Consider the following 20,369-nt stretch of genomic DNA (forward strand, 5'->3'; position numbering starts at 1 on the left):
TTCACCATGGTTTCAAAAGAGAGCAGAGGTTTTCCTCGTTCCATCGTATTTAATGAAGAGAAGCGAGGCCATTTTTTTTTACTTTGTCTAATGCAGCAGCTGCTGTGTGGAAACTTGACTGATAGACACACAGAGGAAGTCCTGAGTCACAGTTCTCTTATGTTTGTGAGTGTAGATGTGGTAATTATGTTTATAATAACATCCCCAGAATCCAAACCCGTAAATGTCGGACTCTCTTTGTGCTGTAACAGAAAGCAAAGTGTATGTTCTACTTTCACTTTTCCTGTAACCCAGGCAGAGTCTCCACTTCACCAAGAATAGAAGATAGAAATAAATCTAAACACCAAAATCCGTACTTGTGTGTATTTTCTGTCGTTTTGTAGCGCGTCTTAACACATGAACATAAAGTGCGTTTAGAGTTAAACAGCGTTTAGGTGTTTCCTTGTATGCTCTGTTTTTCCCACAAAAGTAGACCTGCTGCCACCTGGTGGCTGGATTTAAATAAAACTGTGCAGTGTGCGTCACCCCAACATGCAAATCACGCACAACAATCAATTTATTGAGGAGGTAAAGGCAATTCTTCTCTTTAAACATACTGAACAAGAAGTATCGAGGAAAAATTGCATTTATATGGAGGACCACAAGAGCCGCACACGTCAAAATTCTGTCCTTAAATAATGAATTGTACAATAAATTCTGCATTTGCAAATTAATTAATTAATTCATTTAAATATTATATATATATAAATATATATATATATAAAAAAGATATTCAAAATTATTTTTAAAACACAATTTAAAAAAAAGATGAATAAGTAAATGGTTTCAAAAATCAAAGATTTATTTCTGACATTTAAAATGGTGATTCCACTCTTCATTTGAAAACTCATGTTAGCTCACTGATTAGCCATTGCATTAACTATTGGATTAGCTTTTGTATTAACTATTTCATTTCTGAAATCCAAAAGCACATGCTTGAGGCTTACACGGCAGATATTTGCTCCCATCACCCTCATGAAGAGGAGGATCAGACAGCAGTGACCACAGACTGTTACGCAGGTCAAATCTTACTTACAGCAGGAATGGGAAAAATGTCAACTTATAAATTGTAACAATTCATTTCTTCAATTTCAGAAAGATTAAGGTGAGAAAGGACACAGACGGGGTTCCTGAATATTCAGAGAAAGCTCAGCCAGTATCAGACTAACACAGTGTAACCTTTAATAGCAACAGCAATGTGAACATGCATGTTCAACAAGAGCAAAGTGTCTGAAGAATATTTTTCAATTTTCAATTGTTCGAACAGACCACAGTAACATTTTACATGTCTGTAACTGACGCACAGGGAAAGTCCAGAGTGTCATATTTCTTCTGTGGAAGTAAGATGCGACAGCAGTGTTAATCTGTGCAGGAACCTCATTTTTATTGCCATCAAATGAAAATAAGATCAATTTTGCAACCATCAATTATTATTATTATTATTATTATTATTATTATTATTATTATTATTATTATTATTATTATTATTATTATTATTATTATTATATTCTCCTGCTGGGATTTGCCATGTCTGCATGGTAATCCAGTGTTTAATCTGGAGTTACGAGATTTGTCTTTGAGAGTCGAGGTTATCTGTGTGATAACTTACAGTAACGTGCAATCATTGTGGTTATCTGACTAAGAGGTGTTCTTATTATTACCACATCCTGAACTTAGCAAGAACAGGAAGTTCATTTTTAAGTAATTTCTCCCACAGTTTACTGTCCTATTCTTTTATTCTGTGAGCCTTCTGTGATGAGTCAGCCTGCTTGACCAGTACACATTTTGTTCTTATCCAGAAAAAACAGGCAGCACTAAAACATAAACAAGACATTGTCTATCATTTTCTCTCTCTCTTTACTTTAATAAGGTTATATTATTGAGCCTGGTTGAATCACTTTCTGCGCCTTGACATCTAATGACTAATTAGACTATATATATATATATATATATATATATATATATATATATATATATATATATCTTACCTCGAGCATTGTCATAGATATATACATATCTATTTATACATATGCAACAATTAATCTCTGTACCTGCACTGTAAGATGACTAGCTTGTCTCAAATTGTGGCTGCATGAAGATATTTCTAACACTGTCTAAAGTGTGCTATCATGACAATGACACCAAAAGCCTCTGGAAAGACCTCCTGTCAGATAAAAACTAATATTGGGTGCAGAGTAAATATGAGAACAAATAAAAAGAAGAAAAAAACCTATTATAAAATAAAGACTATAACTTTAAGTTGCTTGCATAATTTTTTATGCAGTTTATACAGTTTGTCTGTGACCCAGCTAGCTGCCTTGCATTTTTTCTCATGTTATATGAAGACCAAAAATATTTTTTTATCTCCTAAATAGATATTTTTATGTAAACAGTTCATATTCAGTTTATTGATGTCCTAGACCCAGCTGGACTCACGATAAAACAGCCACTGTTATATGTGGTATTAGGGAAAGCTTTTTTTTATTTTTATTTATTTAATTTTTTTGCCTGTCCCATTTGGTTCTTTAACCGTCAGAATTGTTGTCTGAAGACCAACAAGGATACCCAATGGATATATTGTGTGACAAACATTTTAACGTTAGACATATAATTTTAACAGCCTCTTTAAACTAATATCCTGGCTTGCTCGAGGCTGCCATTTTTTCTGACACTTAAAATCAAAATTAAAAATGTTACTCTGAGACTGAGAGAACTAGTAGTGCTGCATGTTGTGCAGTTAGTTTCCACAAAACGTTATTCATGGTTACATACAGTTTTAGACTGACGTGGGCCAAAGCCTAGCATATCCTGTAACGTTATTATGGAATATTTTATGAGTGAACTTACAGGTTTCTTTGAAAAATACTTTCTTATATCCAGGTTCTTCCTTTGTGCTGCCGTCCTCCTCTCCTCCTGGCAGGTTTTTGCTATTTTTAAACAGTTTTTCCTGTTTTTCCCTTTTTGAACAGTTTTACACTTCTTCACCGTTTGTGAACAGGAACTTTAGACTCTTTCGAACTTTTTTTTGTCTTATTGGACAAATGTTTTAGAAAATGTTTCTGTTTTTTTAACAAAGTTTTTCCTCTTTTCTCCCCTTCAAACAGTTTTCACACTTCTTCGCTGATTGTGGACACAGATTTTCCTGAACCTCTCTGTTTTTGTGCTCTGGGTTTTACAGTTTCTTGTGTGTGTAAAAAGCAAATAAAGAATGTGTTTGTGAACAGGTTATTGCAGTCTGAAATGTAAAGTGAAACTTTATTTGATTACATTGTATATTCTGCTTTAAATCTTTACAACTCACAACAGAGAACACAATGAAACTAATAACTGCTGCACACTGACACGTTCATGTAATTTCCTGGGTTATCTGACAGTTACTGAATCCTTTAAAATGGAAAATAACAAAGTGGTACAAATAAATAATAATGTGAAACCAAGAAACTGATGTTTTACACATCAGTGTAGAAACATCGGGATTATCAGCCTGCAAAGACAAATAATCAGCTGGACTGAGTCAGAGAAGAGACCTGCTGATGTTTCCAACACGAAGCTTGTGTTGGACAGAACAGTTCATTCTCACTGAGGCTGGGTTCAGTAACAGCTGCTTAAAGTTTGGCTCAGCTGAGTACTTTCTGCTCCTATTGGTCAGTCTCATGGACAATAGGGGAAACAATATTTAGAGTAAATGTACTCGTCAGCCCGCAGGATGATGAAGTCCCTCCTGTAGTGTCAGAGTGAAATCAGTGGTCTGTGTGGAGTGTTGCTGAATGCTGTCTGTCTCTGCTCAGCAGCAGGAGACTCAAAGTTCATCTGCAAAACTCTCTGAGACATTTCAGACAGTCTGCAGTTCAGCAGGAGGACGCTCTGAATCCTGACTCTGTCCATGTTTTCTGTAGATCAGAAAAGCAACAACAACAACAAGCACAACACAAAGTGACGCGCTCGCTATCAGTCCAGCACGTCCTCTTCTGACTCCGTCCCCTCTCAGTCCTCCTGGTTGATCTTCTTGCAGAAACAGGTGTGAGGTGCAGATAGATTCCCACGAGCGTGTTTCTTCCATGAAGACGCGACACTCGTACGTTCCAGCATCCGCAGTCGTCACATTCTCCAGAATCAAAGACACGTCTCCATCCTTCATGTGTCTGTCCTGCAGAGCCACCCGCTTCTTAAAAGATGGATGCTGCTTGGTGGTGTCAAAGTGCTCGTCCCGGTACAAGAGCACATATTCTTCTCCCAGATCAGCTCTGCTCCAGTTCACAACTATGAACTTGTTGTTTGGAGCTCGACATGTCAGAGTGACGTTGTTTCCAGACTCAGCTGGGACTTTTTTGTCACGTGTGTGTGAAGAAACGCTGAGCTCGCCTTCAGCAATGCAAGCCAGGACACATGCGCAGAGCACGCCCCCGAACAGTGACGTAATTCTGAGTGTAGCCATTCGAGCGGAGAGCAAAGAGGTGTCTCATACATGCTGCTCACACATGCAACATTAATAAACTGAAATTTCTCGGGACCGCTCAGCTTCGGGAATTGCGGCTTGTCTGTTTTGCCGCACACGAAGCTGAAAACACTTCAGCAGCCTCTCTCAGCTTCGGTGTGGACACATCGGCTCTTATGTGCCCAAGTTTTTCTTCAGCCTCTGACGGTAAGTTGAAAACTCTTTACCCACTGAGAGGCTGTGTTTAAGGGCTTCAGCAGACTTGTTCTGGTATTGTTCTCTAGTCCTGCTGATCCCTTAAACACAATTCTGTTCAGATGGGTTCCACTTTGACTTTTGCTCGTTTCACTGTAGTTTATATGATTTTTGGTTTTCAGTCTTAGCTTAGAGGCCCTAATTAAAAATCGTATCCACACCAGAGACGGAGACACGACTTTGGCAGCTTTCTTCCCGTTTTGCCACACAGATTTTAGTTTTTCAACCTAGTTTTTTCCCTTTTTCAACTTTTGATATGAATTTGAACATTTTGGACTGCGCTACAGCTTTGGTGTGGACGCATCGACTTTCCTGTGTCTAGTCAGACTTGTTCTACTTCTACGTTGAATTTTGCTCGTTTCACTGTAGTTAATATCAATTTTGGTATTCAGTGTCAGTTTTAGAGTCACAAAATAATGTCGGCCCATTTGTGGACTCACACTAGAGAGATTAACAGGACTTTTAAACCTTTCTTCCTTTTTTCAACAGTGATTTTAGATGTTTTTCACTTTTTCAACTTTTGTGGACACAGTTTTTATACTTTTCTCAACCTTTGATTTCATTTAGGACATTTTCCAATATTTTATCTTTTTTAGGTCAATCACTTTACACTTTTTTGTTTTTAGTGTTGTTGTGTTTTGTTTTGTTTTTGGTTTTTTTACACATTTTTTACACTTTTTCTAACCTCATTTCTCTTTTTGGAGCAGCATTTTACAGCTTTTTGCTATTTTTTAACAGTTTTTCCTGTTTTTCCCTTTTTGAACACTTTTACACTTCTACACTCTTTCGACTCTTTCCAACTTTTTTTTTTTTGTCTTATTGGACAAGTGTTTTATAAAATGTTTCAGTTTTTTTAACAAAGTTTTTCCTCTTTTCTCCCCTTCAAACAGTTTTTACACTTCTTCGCTGATTGTGGACACAGATTTTCCTGAACCTCTCTGTTTTTGCGCTCTGGGTTTTACAGTTTCTTGTGTGTGTAAAAAGCAAATAAAGAGTGTGTTTGTGAACAGGTTATTGCAGTCTGAAATGTAAAGTTAAACTTTATTAGATTACATTGTGTGAATGTTCAGGCATTAATACTTTTTGGAAAGCTGAATTGAAAGAATAAAAAGTAAATGTGAAAAGTGTCACTTATCGTGCTGTTTCTTCTTACATTCAGAGTCTTTGGTGACATGATCAAATAAACTGCTGAAGTCTGAGTAGTTTTAAAAGGGAAAAATTGGTTTTAAAGGGATTCTGCTAAAGTGAATGAAATGCTAATGAACTGAATAAAGGCATGAAATAAAATGACCTTTGTCTTAGTTAAAAGTGGGTGAAAGGTCAGAGATGGAGAGGATAATAAGGTGGGGCTGAAGATCAGCGAATCTTATGTCAAAACCTAATTGGTTGACTTGATATTAGAGGGAGATCAAGAGAATGGGATGTGAATGGGGTAAAGTATAAACTTGGATGCCCAGAAGTGTTCATCATCATCATCGTCACGATCGAGAGGGGAGCTGCCATAACAGGTGTGACTCAGAATTGGCCTGTAGGGCTACTCAGGTTTCTTCGTATCAGGCCAAGCAGCAAAGACTCGTGTGCAACAAGGCAGCCAGGCTGGGCGAGTCCTCTCACCCACATCAGCTCCTGAACCCTGCATTATCTACTGCGTGAGATTCATCGGATCAGGGATCAAGACATTGTTTGTCAGAGAGCTGAAATCAGCTTCCTGTGAAGGAGTTTCGTGGGCCTACCGATCAAAAGCACACAAAGTCTCTTCTGGGTCAAATTTGTTTTGTAGCTATTGAGATCAGCTTTAGATGAACCAGTGTGGCTCAAATAAAAGAAGATGGGGGTTTGAGGGAGTGTTGAAACTATACATGTCTGTGTGTGGTGACAGAAGTCGAGGAGACCTGGATTCAGCTTTGAAAACTTATTCTGAGACATGTTTGTCAGATGGATGGAAAGATCATCATCACGTGGTTCTCAGTGACTGATCGTGACTCATGCTTTCGGGTGGATTGAGACATTTGGGATGTTCCTGTGAGTCAGTAACAGAGAAAAAACAGGAGTGGGCCTCTCAGTGTGTCCACACGCTGCTGTCTGCATTACACTGAGTGATAAATTCACTACTTCTCTTTTTCTGTGAACATAAAGCAGAAACAAGAAGAAACATATTATCCTGTCACAGAGGAAGCTCTCTGTCAAACCTTCTTCCTGCTTCAGACTGTGGTGGCAGAGCTGTAGCAGCTACACTCTTCGATCAGAGCTTCATGTTGTCTCTGATTACAGTAACAGGTCCAACGTGAGAGACTGGGTGGGTTTTCCTTTTTAATATATATTACCAACCCCCAGGAACATCCCAAATATCTCAATCCACCTGAAAGCATGAGTCATGATTAGTGGGTACCTGTGCCTGTGTGACGATCCACTACAGTCGGTGGAGTACAGTGGTTTTGAAAAGTATTCCCCCATTTCCACAGTTCTTTTAAAAAAATTTTTTTTATACATTTACATTGTTCGGAACATCAGATAAATGTAATTATTAGACAAAGATATCTCGAGGAGCACTTGTTTTAAAGTAGTTTTTCTGGAAAATCAGAAAACAATTTTCAAATTGACTCCTACAGAATCAACACGAAGCATGAAGGGTGCTAACAAAGACCAACAAAAAATAACACATGAAGCAGAAGCAGACCAATCAAGTGATGATGTCACATTTATTCTCTTTATTCTTTTACATTTTGAATGAAAAACATGAATAAAATCCTAAACAAGTAATGAAAGAGTCTCATCAAAGCTTCAAGCTGCATTCATCAGCAAATGTGCATCATAAATGTCTCAACCATTCATATCTGATTTAAAAACACAACTTTTACATCAGGATGTGAAAGTATTCCTAAAGGAGTTGCTGCAGTTTGTCTAAAACTTTAGTTACATTTGACTTTATCTTGAAGGAAAATTTGATAATCCACAAATAATCATTTACAACAATATATTCTGCTTTAAATCTTTACAACTCACAACAGAGAACACAATCAAACTAATAACTGCTGCACACTGACACGTTCGTGTAATTTCCTGGGTTATCTGACAGTTATTGAATCCTTTAAAATGGAAAATAACAAAGTGGTACAAATAAATAATAATGTGAAACCAAGAAACTGATGTTTTACACATCAGTGTAGAAACATCTGGATTATCAGCCTGCAAAGACAAATAATCAGCTGGACTGAGTCAGAGAAGAGACCTGCTGATGTTTCCAACATGAAGCTTGTGTTGGACAGAACAGTTCATTCTCACTGAGGCTGGGTTCAGTAACAGCTGCTTAAAGTTTGGCTCAGCTGAGTACTTTCTGCTTCTATTGGTCAGTCTCATAGACAACAGGGGAAACAATATTTAGAGTAAATGTACTCGTCAGCCCGCAGGATGATGAAGTCCTTCCTGTAGTGTCAGAGTGAAATCAGTGGTCTGTGTGGAGTGTTGCTGAATGCTGTCTGTCTCTGCTCAGCAGCAGGAGACTCAAAGTTCATCTGCAAAACGCTCTGAGACATTTCAGACAGTCTGCAGTTCAGCAGGAGGACGCTCTGAATCCTGACTCTGTCCATGTTTTCTGTAGATCAGAAAAGCAACAACAACAAGCACAACACAAAGTGACGCGCTCGCTATCAGTCCAGCACGTCCTCTTCTGACTCCGTCCCCTCTCAGTCCTCCTGGTTGATCTTCTTGCAGAAACAGGTGTGAGGTGCAGATAGATTCCCACGAGCGTGTTTCTTCCATGAAGACGCGACACTCGTACGTTCCAGCATCCGCAGTCGTCACATTCTCCAGAATCAGAGACACGTCTCCATCCTTCATGTGTCTGTCCTGCAGAGCCACCCGCTTCTTAAAAGATGGATGCTGCTTGGTGGTATCAAAGTGCTCGTCCCGGTACAAGAGCACATATTCTTCTCCCAGATCAGCTCTGCTCCAGTTCACAACTATGAACTTGTTGTTTGGAGCTCGACATGTCAGAGTGACGTTGTTTCCAGACTCAGCTGGGACTTTTTTGTCACGTGTGTGTGAAGAAACGCTGAGCTCGCCTTCAGCAATGCAAGCCAGGACGCATGCGCAGAGCACGCCCCCGAACAGTGACGTAATTCGGAGTGTAGCCATTCGAGCGGAGAGCAAAGAGGTGTCTCATACATGCTGCTCACACATGCAACATTAATAAACTGAAATTTCTCGGGACCGCTCAGCTTCGGGAATTGCGGCTTGTCTGTTTTGCCTCATACGAAGCTGAAAACACTTCAGCAGCCTCTCTCAGCTTCGGTGTGGACACATCGGCTCTTATGTGCCCAAGTTTTTCTTCAGCCTCTGACGGTAAGTTGAAAACTCTTTACCCACTGAGAGGCTGTGTTTAAGGGCTTCAGCAGACTTGTTCTGGTATTGTTCTCTAGTCCTGCTGATCCCTTAAACACAATTCTGTTCAGATGGGTTCCACTTTGACTTTTGCTCGTTTCACTGCAGTTTATATGATTTTTGGTTTTCAGTCTTAGCTGAGAGGCCCTAATTAAAAATCGTATCCACACCCGAGACAGAGACACGACTTTGGCAGCTTTCTTCCCGTTTTGCCACACAGATTTTAGTTTTTCAACCTAGTTCTTACACTTTTCTCAACTTTTGATATGAATTTGAACATTTTGGACTGCGCTACAGCTTTGGTGTGGACGCATCGACTTTCCTGTGTCTAGTCAGACTTGTTCTACTTCTACGTTGAATTTTTCTCGTTTCACTGTAGTTAATATCAATTTTGGTATTCAGTGTCAGTTTTAGAGTCACAAAATAATGTCGGCGCTTTTGTGGACTCACACTAGAGACATTAACAGGACTTTTAAACCTTTCCTCCTTTTTTGTTAACAATGATTTTAGATGTTTTTCACAATTTTTCAACCTACTTTTTTCACTTTTTCAACTTTTGTGGACACAGTTTTTATACTTTTCTCAACCTTTGATTTCATTTAGGACATTTTCCAATATTTTATCTGTTTTAGGTCAATCACTTTACACTTTTTTGTTTTTACTGTTGTTGTGTTTTGTTTTGTTTTTGGTTTTTTACACAGTTTTTACACTTTTTCTAACCTCATTTCTCTTTTTGGAGCAGCATTTTACAGCTTTTTGCTATTTTTTAACAGTTTTTCCTGTTTTCCCCTTTTTGAACAGTTTTACACTTCTTCAACGTTTGTGAACAGGAACTTTAGACTCTTTCAAACTTTTTTTTGTCTTATTGGACAAATGTTTTACAAAATGTTTCCGTTTTTTTAACAAAGTTTTTCCTCTTTTCTCCCCTTCAAACAGTTTTTACACTTCTTCCCTGATTGTGGACACAGATTTTCCTGAACCTCTCTGTTTTTGCGCTCTGGGTTTTACAGTTTCTTGTGTGTGTAAAAAGCAAATAAAGAATGTGTTTGTGAACAGGTTATTGCAGTCTGAAATGTAAAGTGAAACTTTATTTGATTACATTGTGTGAATGTTCAGGCATTAATACTTTTTGGAAAGCTGAATTGAAAGAATAAAAAGTAAATGTGAAAAGTGTCACTTATAGTGCTGTTTCTTCTTACATTTAGAGTCTTTGTTGACATGATCAAATAAACTGCTGAAGTCTGAGTAGTTTTAAAAGGGAAAAATTGGTTTTAAAGGGATTCTGCTAAAGTGAATGAAATGCTAATGAACTGAATAAAGGCATGAAATGAAATGACCTTTGTCTTAGTTAAAAGTGGGTGAAAGGTCAGAGATGGAGAGGATAATAAGGTGTGGCTGAAGATCAGTGAATCTTATGTCAAAACCTAATTGGTTGACTTGATATTAGAGGGAGAGCAAGAGAATGGGATGTGAATGGGGCAAAGTATAAACTTGGATACCCAGAGGTGTTCATCATCATCATCGTCACGATCGAGAGGGGAGCTGCCATAACAGGTGTGACTCAGAATTGGCCTGCAGGGCTACTCAGGTTTCTTCGTATCAGGCCAGGCAGCAAAGACTCCTGTGCAACAAGGCAGTCAGGCTGGGCGAGTCCTCTCACCCACATCAGCTCCTGAACCCTGCATTATCTACTGCGTGAGATTCATCGGATCAGGGATCAAGACGTTGTTTGTCAGAGAGCTGAAATCAGCTTCCTGTGAAGGAGTTTCGTGGGCCTACAGATCAAAAGCACACAAAGTCTCTTCTGGGTCAAATTTGTTTTGTAGCTATTGAGATCAGCTTTAGATGAACCAGTGTGGCTCAAATAAAAGAAGATGGGGGTTTGAAGGAGTGTTGAAACTATACATGTCTGTGTGTGGTGACCGAAGTCAAGGAGACCTGGATTCAGCTTTGAAAACATATTCTGAGACATGTTTGTCAGATGGATGGAAAGATCATCATCACGTGGTTCTCAGTGACTGATCGTGACTCATGCTTTCGGGTGGATTGAGACATTTGGGATGTTCCTGTGAGTCAGTAACAGAGAAAAACAGGAGTGGGCCTCTCAGTGTGTCCACACGCTGCTGTCTGCATTACACTGAGTGATAAATTCACTACTTCTCTTTTTCTGTGAACATAAAGCAGAAACAAGAAGAAACTTCAACATATTATCCTGTCACAGAGGAAGCTCTCTGCCAAACCTTCTTCCTGCTTCAGACTGTGGTGGCAGAGCTGTAGCAGCTACACTCTTCGATCAGAGCTTCATGTTGTCTCTGATTACAGTAACAGGTCCAACGTGAGAGACTGGGTGGGTTTTCCTTTTTAATATATATTACCAACCCCCAGGAACATCCCAAATATCTCAATCCACCTGAAAGCATGAGTCATGATTAGTGGGTACCTGTGCCTGAGTGACGATCCACTACAGTCGGTGAAGAACAGTGATTTTGAAAAGTATTCCCCCATTTCCAGAGTTCTTTTAAAAAAAATATTTTTTATACATTTACATTGTTCGGAACATAAGATAAACGTAATTATTAGACAAAGATATCTCAAGGAGCACTTGGTTTAAATGTAGTTTTCCTGGAAAATCAGAAAACAATTTTCAAATTGACTCCTACAGAATCGACCCCAAGCATGAAGGGTGCTAACAAAGACAACGAAAAATAACACATGAAGCAGAAGCAGACCAATCAAGTGATGATTGTCACATTTATTCTCTTTATTCTTTTACATTTTGAATGAAAAACATGAATAAAATCCTAAACAAGTAATGAAACAGTCTCATCAAAGCTTCAAGCTGCATTCATCAGCAAATGTGCATCATAAGTGTCTCAACCATTCATATCTGATTCAAAAACACAACTTTTACATCAGGATGTGAAAGTATTCCTAAAGGAGTTGCTGCAGTTTGTCTAATACTTTAGTTACATTTGACTTTATCTTGAAGAAAAATTTGATAATCCACAAATAATCATTTACAACAATATATTCTGCTTTAAATCTTTACAACTCACAACAGAGAACACAATGAAACTAATAACTGCTGCACACTGACACGTTCGTGTAATTTCCTGGGTTATCTGACAGTTATTGAATCCTTTAAAATGGAAAATAACAAAGTGGTACAAATAAATAATAATGTGAAACCAAGAAACTGATGTTTTACACATCAGTCTAGAAACATCTGGATTTTCAGCCTGCAAAGACAAATAATCAGCTGGACTGAGTCAGAGAAGAGACCTGCTGATGTTTCCAACATGAAGCTTGTGTTGGACAGAACAGTTCATTCTCACTGAGGCTGGGTTCAGTAACAGCTGCTTAAAGTTTGGCTCAGCTGAGTACTTTCTGCTCCTATTGGTCAGTCTCATGGACAATAGGGGAAAAAATATTTACAGTAAATTTGCCATCTCAAATACCACGTGATGATTATCTCCCATTTGTCTTACAGATATATCTTAGCCGATATTTCATGTAGATCTGTTTCTGCCTGCATGTGTAGAGGATTGAAGTATTAAGCAAAGAAAACACAAAGTGACCATTTAAGCCCTGAGACAGATGGGACAGGCTCCAACCCCCTGTGACCCTGAAAATGATAAACAAATGGATGGATGGAAAGCTTAAGTGTGAAATCCAAATGAAACATATTTTAATAGTGTTTGTGTCCCACACTGTGACTGGAACGCTGATGACTGATCAAGGTCACACACGTTTTTTAGTGCTCCAACACATTGACGCTGTTACTGCAGACCTCTGTAGGTGGCTATGGTAACACTAAGACAACACTGCCATCTAGAGGTCAACTAAAACATTTGTTTCTTCAGCAAAGTTTCTAAGATTTAAAAGAAAATTAAAAACGTAATGTTTGTTTTGAAAGATGAACAATGTTACTGAGGGAAAAAAAGTGGGGAAAAGCAGCAGATGGTGATAAACTGGACTCACTCAGACTGACACAAGGTCAAAATTTTAAACAGAACATTATAGTTTCTACTTTATGGCCACTTTATTAGGTACAAAATGCTTGTCACGTGTGTAACGCCTTTTTTGTCACCTGAAACGTTGCAGGCTGTGATGTAATTGAAGTCCATGGAAAAATGTGCATGAAGAGCAGCAGAGGCATGCCTGCGTGGGTTTCCTCTTATAATCCGAAGATGTAAAATGTAAATTTTAAGCTGGCCCAGGGGATCTCCAGGCCCCAAGGATGTTGTGCAGGTTTTAGATGTGTTATGGTAAATGGCCTGTATTTGTATAGTGCTTTACTAGTCCCTAAGGACCCCAAAGCACTTTACTCAACCAGCCATCCACGCATTCACACACACATTCACACACTGGTGATGGCAAGCTACATTGCGTTCTTGATCCAGCACAGCTAATTCAAATGGCTGTATTACCTCCTCAACGGCTGTATCCCAATTCAGGGTCTGCAGCCTTAAAGGCTGCATTTTAAGGCCAATTACATCACAGCGACGTGACAAAGTCTGTCCCAATTCAAAGGCTGCACGAAATGCGGCCCTCATTTCCCTGAATTTTAGGGATGTGGAGGTGTAGACTTCATGGCCCAGTAGGGATGGGTATTGATAAGATTTTCACGATTCCGATTCCATTTTCGATTCTGTTTAACGATTCGATTCTTTATCGATTCTCTTATCGATTCTTTTTAAAAAAGGAGAACACTAAGGTCAAATAGCTTAGAACTTTGTTTTATATCTTCTCTTTGAACGAGATAGAAATTTAGGAGTAACATGGCCTTACAAACCCAACAGTGACATCTTAAGAGATCCAACCTACGGCTCTTCAATGGGGTGTCACAGGGTCCCCAGGAAAAAAAATTGTAAATGTAAAATAATAAAATAAATATTCTTCTGTAGCAATAAAACAAGAATATCCAGTAATGTTCCTGCCTACAATTAAACACATTCACTTACCGAAAATCGGGGCATCTGCTGTGGCAAATGGGTGCAAGCCTTTGACCACAAACTTAGTCACTGCTCGGTGACATTCGTCTATCCTGGCCTGAAAGGAGAGACGCTACTGGTAGACTGCAGTGAGAACTGCCAGCATCTGAACCAGACTCTGTCTGTCTCTCTCATCATGGTCACCTAAATGCACAGTAATGGCAGGTTTTGTAATAAGGCAGATCGCGCTAACATAATATGCACTGTTAGTTGATTATTTACCTGCCGCATTAACGGGAGAGGACGTGCAAACGTTACCGCTGCTGCTGGGTTGAGATTCACGAGTCCGGAGCGGAATTAAAAACACGACATTCATTTAAGGTCATCGCGTGTTTTGTGAGCAAATGCTTTTGCATATTCGTAGTGTTTCCTCCCTTAAATTAAATATCTACTTTGCAAGTATTGCAAGTTGCCCTGTTGTCATCCGTTCTCGTAAAGTATAATCAAACTTTTGAGCGTTTGAGCTGCTTAGGCGCCGTGTGTCCTGCCAGGTAAATGACGCTCCGCAACGTGGTGACGTCATTCGGGGCGACTGGAATCGATAAGGGAATCGTTTGCAAAAATGGCAAACAATTCCAAGGAATTGAAACAGTGGGAACCGGTTCTCAACAAGAACCGGTTTTCGATACCCATCCCTATGGCCCAGACTTCATAGCGCGGCGGTGGGTGTGGATAATTTTGCCGAAAAAAAACGGTGGAAGCGGAGCGGCCAAAGAGTAAACTTTCAAAAGTAAGTTCTGAATATTATGTAACTTATTTATGTGCGAATGTTTAATAATGAAGAACATTAAAACATTACTGTTGGCCACATGCCGGCAAAGTTATGTGACATTAGTGATGTTTGTACTTTAAGTGTCAGCTTGGTTTTAAAGCCTTTACTTTAAAATATACGCCATTCAATAGTCGACATTAATCTTACAGAGAATGTGATGATTTTATGGATAATTAAAGTCAGTCATATATCCACAAACACAACAAGCTGAAAGTCAGTGATGCTGCTCGATTTGCAGTCCCTAATATTACGGCACAAGCAGGATCCACTGCACTGTTAATGTTAGCTTTGTTATACTGCTGCCTCTGTTCGGTGGTGTCGAGCCAAACGGACTTTAACGTGTGTTTGAACGAGCTGACGGTTCACTCGTTAAGCTGAAAGAAAGATGCTTTAATCACAGCAGTCACACATGTGTCCACTGTACCATCTGGAATCTCCTCTTGTTTAGCACTCATAATAACACAAACACTAAATCCTCCTTCTCTTGTGCTGTTTTGTAGCAGTGTATACACCTGAGACTATCACCTGTCTGTCTGTCCTGCACTCTCTCTCTTTTTCTTTCTCTCTGATTGTGTAATAAAAGTATGAACATGTATTTATAAGTTCCACTTGTGTTTGAATCCTGCAGCTTATAACACATTTGATTTCCATGTGTGACAACTGCAAGTGTCCAGAGTGAGGACAGACTGAGGGACCCACTGCTGCCCATCATCTGTGAGGCTTTGCACCCTTGATGATCCACCAGGATAAACTCAGCAGTGTGTGAGGAAGAGGAGGAGGAGGAAGAGCCAGCAGCAGCTGACAGATGGAGAGAATAGACAGACTGTTCCCTGTTTGTGAAGGACTGCTAGAAAAGTTTAACATAACTAATTATCTGTCCTAAATCAGTATAATTAAGTAATGTTCAAATAATTTTATCATTCCAGTGTTTTCAGTGTGGGAGAAAGTACTCAAGGCCTTCAAGTTACACACTATGAAAGGCAGCAACAAGTTTAATGTTCGGAAACCTAAAGTTTGTATCAGCAGCAGAATGGACCTAAAATAAATGTTTGTTTCAGTTCTATGAAGCTTTGAGTATTTTGGATTAGTAGTACTGCTGTGTTTGTTGCATCATATTGCTGTAATTGTTTATATGCTTTATATATTCTGAGGTAAGTTGATCTATAGTGTTACATCATATTCTATAAGGATGTTATGTGTTTGTACACTTTCTGCCCAGTTTGACCCATTTAGCAGAAGTCGACCTGTTTAAGGCTCTGACATCTATTCTGTATGACTTAAAGCAGTTATGACATGGTATGATTTTCTCACCCAATAAAGGAATATTTACTATATCAGTCTACTCTTCATTCTATCAGAAACAGTTATCACAGCTTGTAAAATTTCCTTTTTACACATATATGTAAGCATTGAGCCAAATTTAGTAATGCCAACATTTTAAATGAACAATATTTGTCTCTTATATATAATACATCTATATATACACTGTCAAAGATACTTGTCTTTGAGTGAAGATTTAAGGTGATAGGAAATATAAATAAGACAGATAAATATGAAGGCATGACGGCTCGGACGTCGCCCGGATCAACAAGGTCCACGTCAGGTGTTGAGGAACCAGGGCACCCTGACGAGAAGTGGGCTACTGGAACAAGAAGGCATCGGTGGGCAAGACACAAAAACAGGCCGTTGTTGGAATGCTACTACGCAAGTAACCCTGGCGAAAGGGGTTACATGAATAGGATGAGGGATCTATGGATTCTTCGTTACCCAACATTCACTATGACGGCGAAACAACTAGTAGCTCAGTGTTCCAACATTCGAAAGAAGGGACTGCTCTCACAGCTAGAAATTAACGAGGTACAACATAAATACTATGGCAAGGGGGAGCAAGGACGCCAGGTCAGGGGGGAGATATCATCACCCCCACCCGAGATTGGGTACAAAGCCCCAAGTACAAAAGGAGAAGGATCGTTGAGTGCGAGAGGAACTGACCTGAAAGAATCATGGCCAAGCTTGAAACCTGGATCCCCCGTTGCCGGTTACCAAGATTATGTGAAGTAACCTCAGTAGGTTTGCTTCATGATGTTAATGCAGCACTACGGATGATACCTAAAGCCACGCTTACCGAGACTAACAAGCTGATCTACAATACAGCAGCAGTGATCAGTGAGATGCTTGGCTACAAGGGCAGTACCCTCCATGGAGAAGGAGGCTAGAGGGCAAGATCAAAGTAGCACGGAGGGAAGTTAGCCAACTAATGGAGTTGCAGAAAGGTGCGACAAAGAAGGTGCATAAAAAATACAGCAAGCTGTCCATACTTGAGGCCTTGGAAACTGCCAAGCAAAGATCCACAGCCTTGGCCAGCTGCTTGAGGAGGTACACCAGAGAGATAGAAGGCAGGAGAATAAACCAGCTGTTCTCCACAGAACCAGTAAAGGTTTACTCTTCGTGGCAAGGGAACAATAAGACAACAGCACCACCAAGGCTGGAGACGGAGCAATACTGGAAGAGCATATGGGAGAAGGACGCAACCCATAATGGTAATGCTCAGTGGCTAGTGGATCTGAGGGCAGACCTTTGCAACCTCCCTGAACAGGGTCCAGTAACCATCTAGTATGAAGAGTTGGACAGCACCAGGCCCCGACATGGTTCACACCTACTGGCTGAAGAAGCTGACTGCACTCCACAAGCATCTGGCAGCACAAATGAACCAGCTGCTAGTTGACAAGAGTCACCCAGAATGGCTAACCGAAGGTCGGACAGTCCTGATCCCCAAGAACCCCAAGAAGGGACCGGTCCCATCTAACTACTGACCAATAACCTGCCTCAGTACTACATGGAAACTCCTGTCAGGCATCATATCGGCTAAGATGAACAGGTACATGTGTCAATACATGAGCGGGGCACAGAAAGGGATTGGCAAGAATACCAGAGGCGCAAAACACCAGCTACTGGTAGACAGAACAGTCAGCCGAGACTGCAAGACCAGGCTGACCAACCTGTGCACTGCCTGGATTGATTACAAGAAGGCCTATGACTCAGTGCCCCACAGCTGGATACTGGAATGCCTAGAAGTGTACAAGATCAACAGGACCCTAAGAGCCTTCATCAGGAACTCAATGGGGATGTGGCGTACAACACTAGAGGCCAAATCCATCCCATAGCACAAGTCACCATCAAGTGCGGGATCTACCAAGGAGATGCTCTGTCCCCACTGCTGTTCTGCATAGGCCTGAACCCCCTCAGTGTGATCAGTAACAAGACTGGCTACGGATACCGACTACAGAACGGAGCAGTTGTCAGCCACCTCCTGTACATGGATGACATCAAGCTGTATGCCAAGAGTGAACGAGACATCGATTCACTAATCCACACTACCAGGATATACAGCAATGACGTTGTGATGTCATTCGGGCTGGAGAAGTGTAGTCGGAAGATAACAAAGAGAGGGAAGGTAGTCAGAACTGAGGGGATCGAGCTACCAGAAGGCAACATTGCAGACATAGAGGACAGTTACAAGTACCTGGGGATCCCACAGGCGAATGGGAACCATGACGAGGCAGCTAGGAAAGCTGCAACCACCAAGTACCTGCAGAGGGTCAGGCAAGTCCTGAGGAGTCAGCTGAACGGTAAGAACAAGATCTGGGCTATCAACACCTACGCCCTGCCCGTGATCAGGTACCCAGCTGATATAATAAGTTGGCCAAAGGAGGAGATAGAAGCCACTGACATAAAGACAAGAAAGCTCCTTACTATGCATGGAGAGTTTCACCCCAAGTCCAGCACCCTGAGGCTGTACGCTAAGTGGAAGGAAGGGGGCCGGGGACTGGTCAGTGTCAGCAACACAGTCCAGGACGAGACAAAGAACATCCAAGAATACATTGGGAAGATGGCCCCAACTGACCGAGTGCCCAGTGAATACCTCAGGCAGCAGAAACCCAAGAAAGAGGAGGGAGACAAGGAACCATCATGGAAGGACAGGCCCCTGCATGGTCTGGTCCACAACCTGCTCGAACGGCACATCCATGTCCAGCACGCCCAGCTCTCCTATGTCCGCCACTGCAACATCGCTGGCCACTTTCTGGGCCACTGGCCGGACATCATCACCGTTGTGGATGGCCTCCTTAACTGCGTTGCTGGCCTCCGGATCTGCTTCGCCTGCATCACCTCCGCTGCATTCTGAACACCTGTACTGTTTACCTCCGGGTCGGCCTCCTGAACTGAACTTTTTCGGACTCCTGTAGTATCGGCCCCCTGGCCGACCTCCTGAACTATTTGTGAACTGTTCCTTGGCTCCATTTTCTTTCATGACCTTTTGGTTTTGGACTCTCGTGTTTTGTTTTGGGACCTTTGGGACTCCTGTTTTGTTTCTTTAGACATGAGTTTCGAGTTTTTGTCAGTTCTGTTCTCGCCACCATCATGTTTTGTTGTATGTCATCCTCCTCAATAAAACTCACTCACATCAGCAGTGCCTGCATCTTGGGTCCTTTAATAATTCCCACATGGCTTGCCTTGCAAACCGTGACAGATACTTTGTTACCAAGAAACTGAATGATTGTCAGAGAAACGAAAGAAAAACTAGATTAAAACCAATGATGCCTATCAAATTCTTTCCATGACAAAGATGTTTGCCAAGACATGCCATGACTCCAGTGAAACAGGACACACCCACATGTTTTGCTTTTGACTTTCAAGTCCTGCCCTTCTGAGCATCAAGCAGTGAATCCAGTAAAGGTGAAGTGGAAAGTTTTAGGCTGACTTGACAACTGATTAAAATGATTATAAAACTATTAATCAAATTATTCCTTGTTGGAACAGTCACTGTTTTGCTCTTTAGAAGTACACTTTATAACTTCTTCAAAGAAAGTGTCTCAAATTACAATAAATGAAAATCATAAGGGTAGGCTTGGCAGGAAATTCCCTTGTGACAGTGCCAGGGCAGGGTTTGTGAAAGAGAAACTAAAGACGCGAAATAAAAACACAGAACCAAAATAGAGACAGCAGATCCCCTGAGGCATCTTGACAAACATACATCATCTGCAATTTTTCTCATCATCTCAACAGGTCAGTATTAGATTTAAATAAAACTGCATTAAATATAAGTAAAAGAACATATTTTCTGCTCCTTCCTTGTCATAAAGGGTCACCACAACATATTATCTGTACATGTTTGATTTTTTTACACTGACTTTGTGTGTGTGTTGGATCGTGATTCTCAGTGTAATACAGTGGAGAGAATAGATGCAGGTTGCTTGGAAATTTGTAAACAATGTATTTTTATTTTCAAAGTAACAATCTCAACATATTTTACCTCTGTTTTGACCAGTGTCTTTTTCAAACACCTTTAAAAATGGATGGTGATGAAGAACTTCTACTGAGTAGTGTAGTGTGCACTGTGTAATGCAATGTGCTTGAAAATTTGTATAAATTGTGCCTTACTTCAAAGAAAGAATATAAAAATATTTTTACTCTATTTTAAGCAGAATATTGAAAT

The 20,369-nt window shown here is 40.4% G+C and overlaps 2 protein-coding genes across 2 annotated transcripts in view; both read right to left on the bottom strand.

The window, feature by feature from the left end:
* Positions 1-3,871: 3,871 nt before the first annotated feature.
* On the bottom strand, positions 3,872-4,474 carry LOC148103524 (coxsackievirus and adenovirus receptor homolog). The gene has a single exon (XM_087838834.1). The coding sequence runs from the start codon at positions 4,472-4,474 to the stop codon at positions 3,872-3,874; it is 603 nt and encodes a 200-aa protein (XP_087694960.1).
* Positions 4,475-8,238: 3,764 nt separating this feature from the next.
* LOC148103525 (cell adhesion molecule CEACAM1-like) overlaps positions 8,239-20,369 on the bottom strand; it is a 207,349-nt gene continuing 195,218 nt past the window's right edge. Inside the window, exon 4 of the mRNA XM_087838759.1 lies at positions 8,239-8,751. Coding sequence (XP_087694885.1) covers positions 8,264-8,751 — 488 coding nt within the window. The 3' untranslated portion in view covers positions 8,239-8,263. The remainder of the gene's footprint in view (positions 8,752-20,369) is intronic.

This window comes from Neolamprologus brichardi, chromosome 3 (assembly GCF_056152115.1).
Source record: "Neolamprologus brichardi isolate AB-2024 chromosome 3, ASM5615211v1, whole genome shotgun sequence".
NCBI classification, from domain to species: Eukaryota; Metazoa; Chordata; class Actinopteri; order Cichliformes; family Cichlidae; genus Neolamprologus; species Neolamprologus brichardi.

Bases quoted from the DNA above. Each gene is read 5' to 3' on its own strand.
- LOC148103524 (XM_087838834.1), bottom strand. From the start codon at position 4,474: ATGGCTACACTCAGAATTACGTCACTGTTCGGGGGCGTGCTCTGCGCA.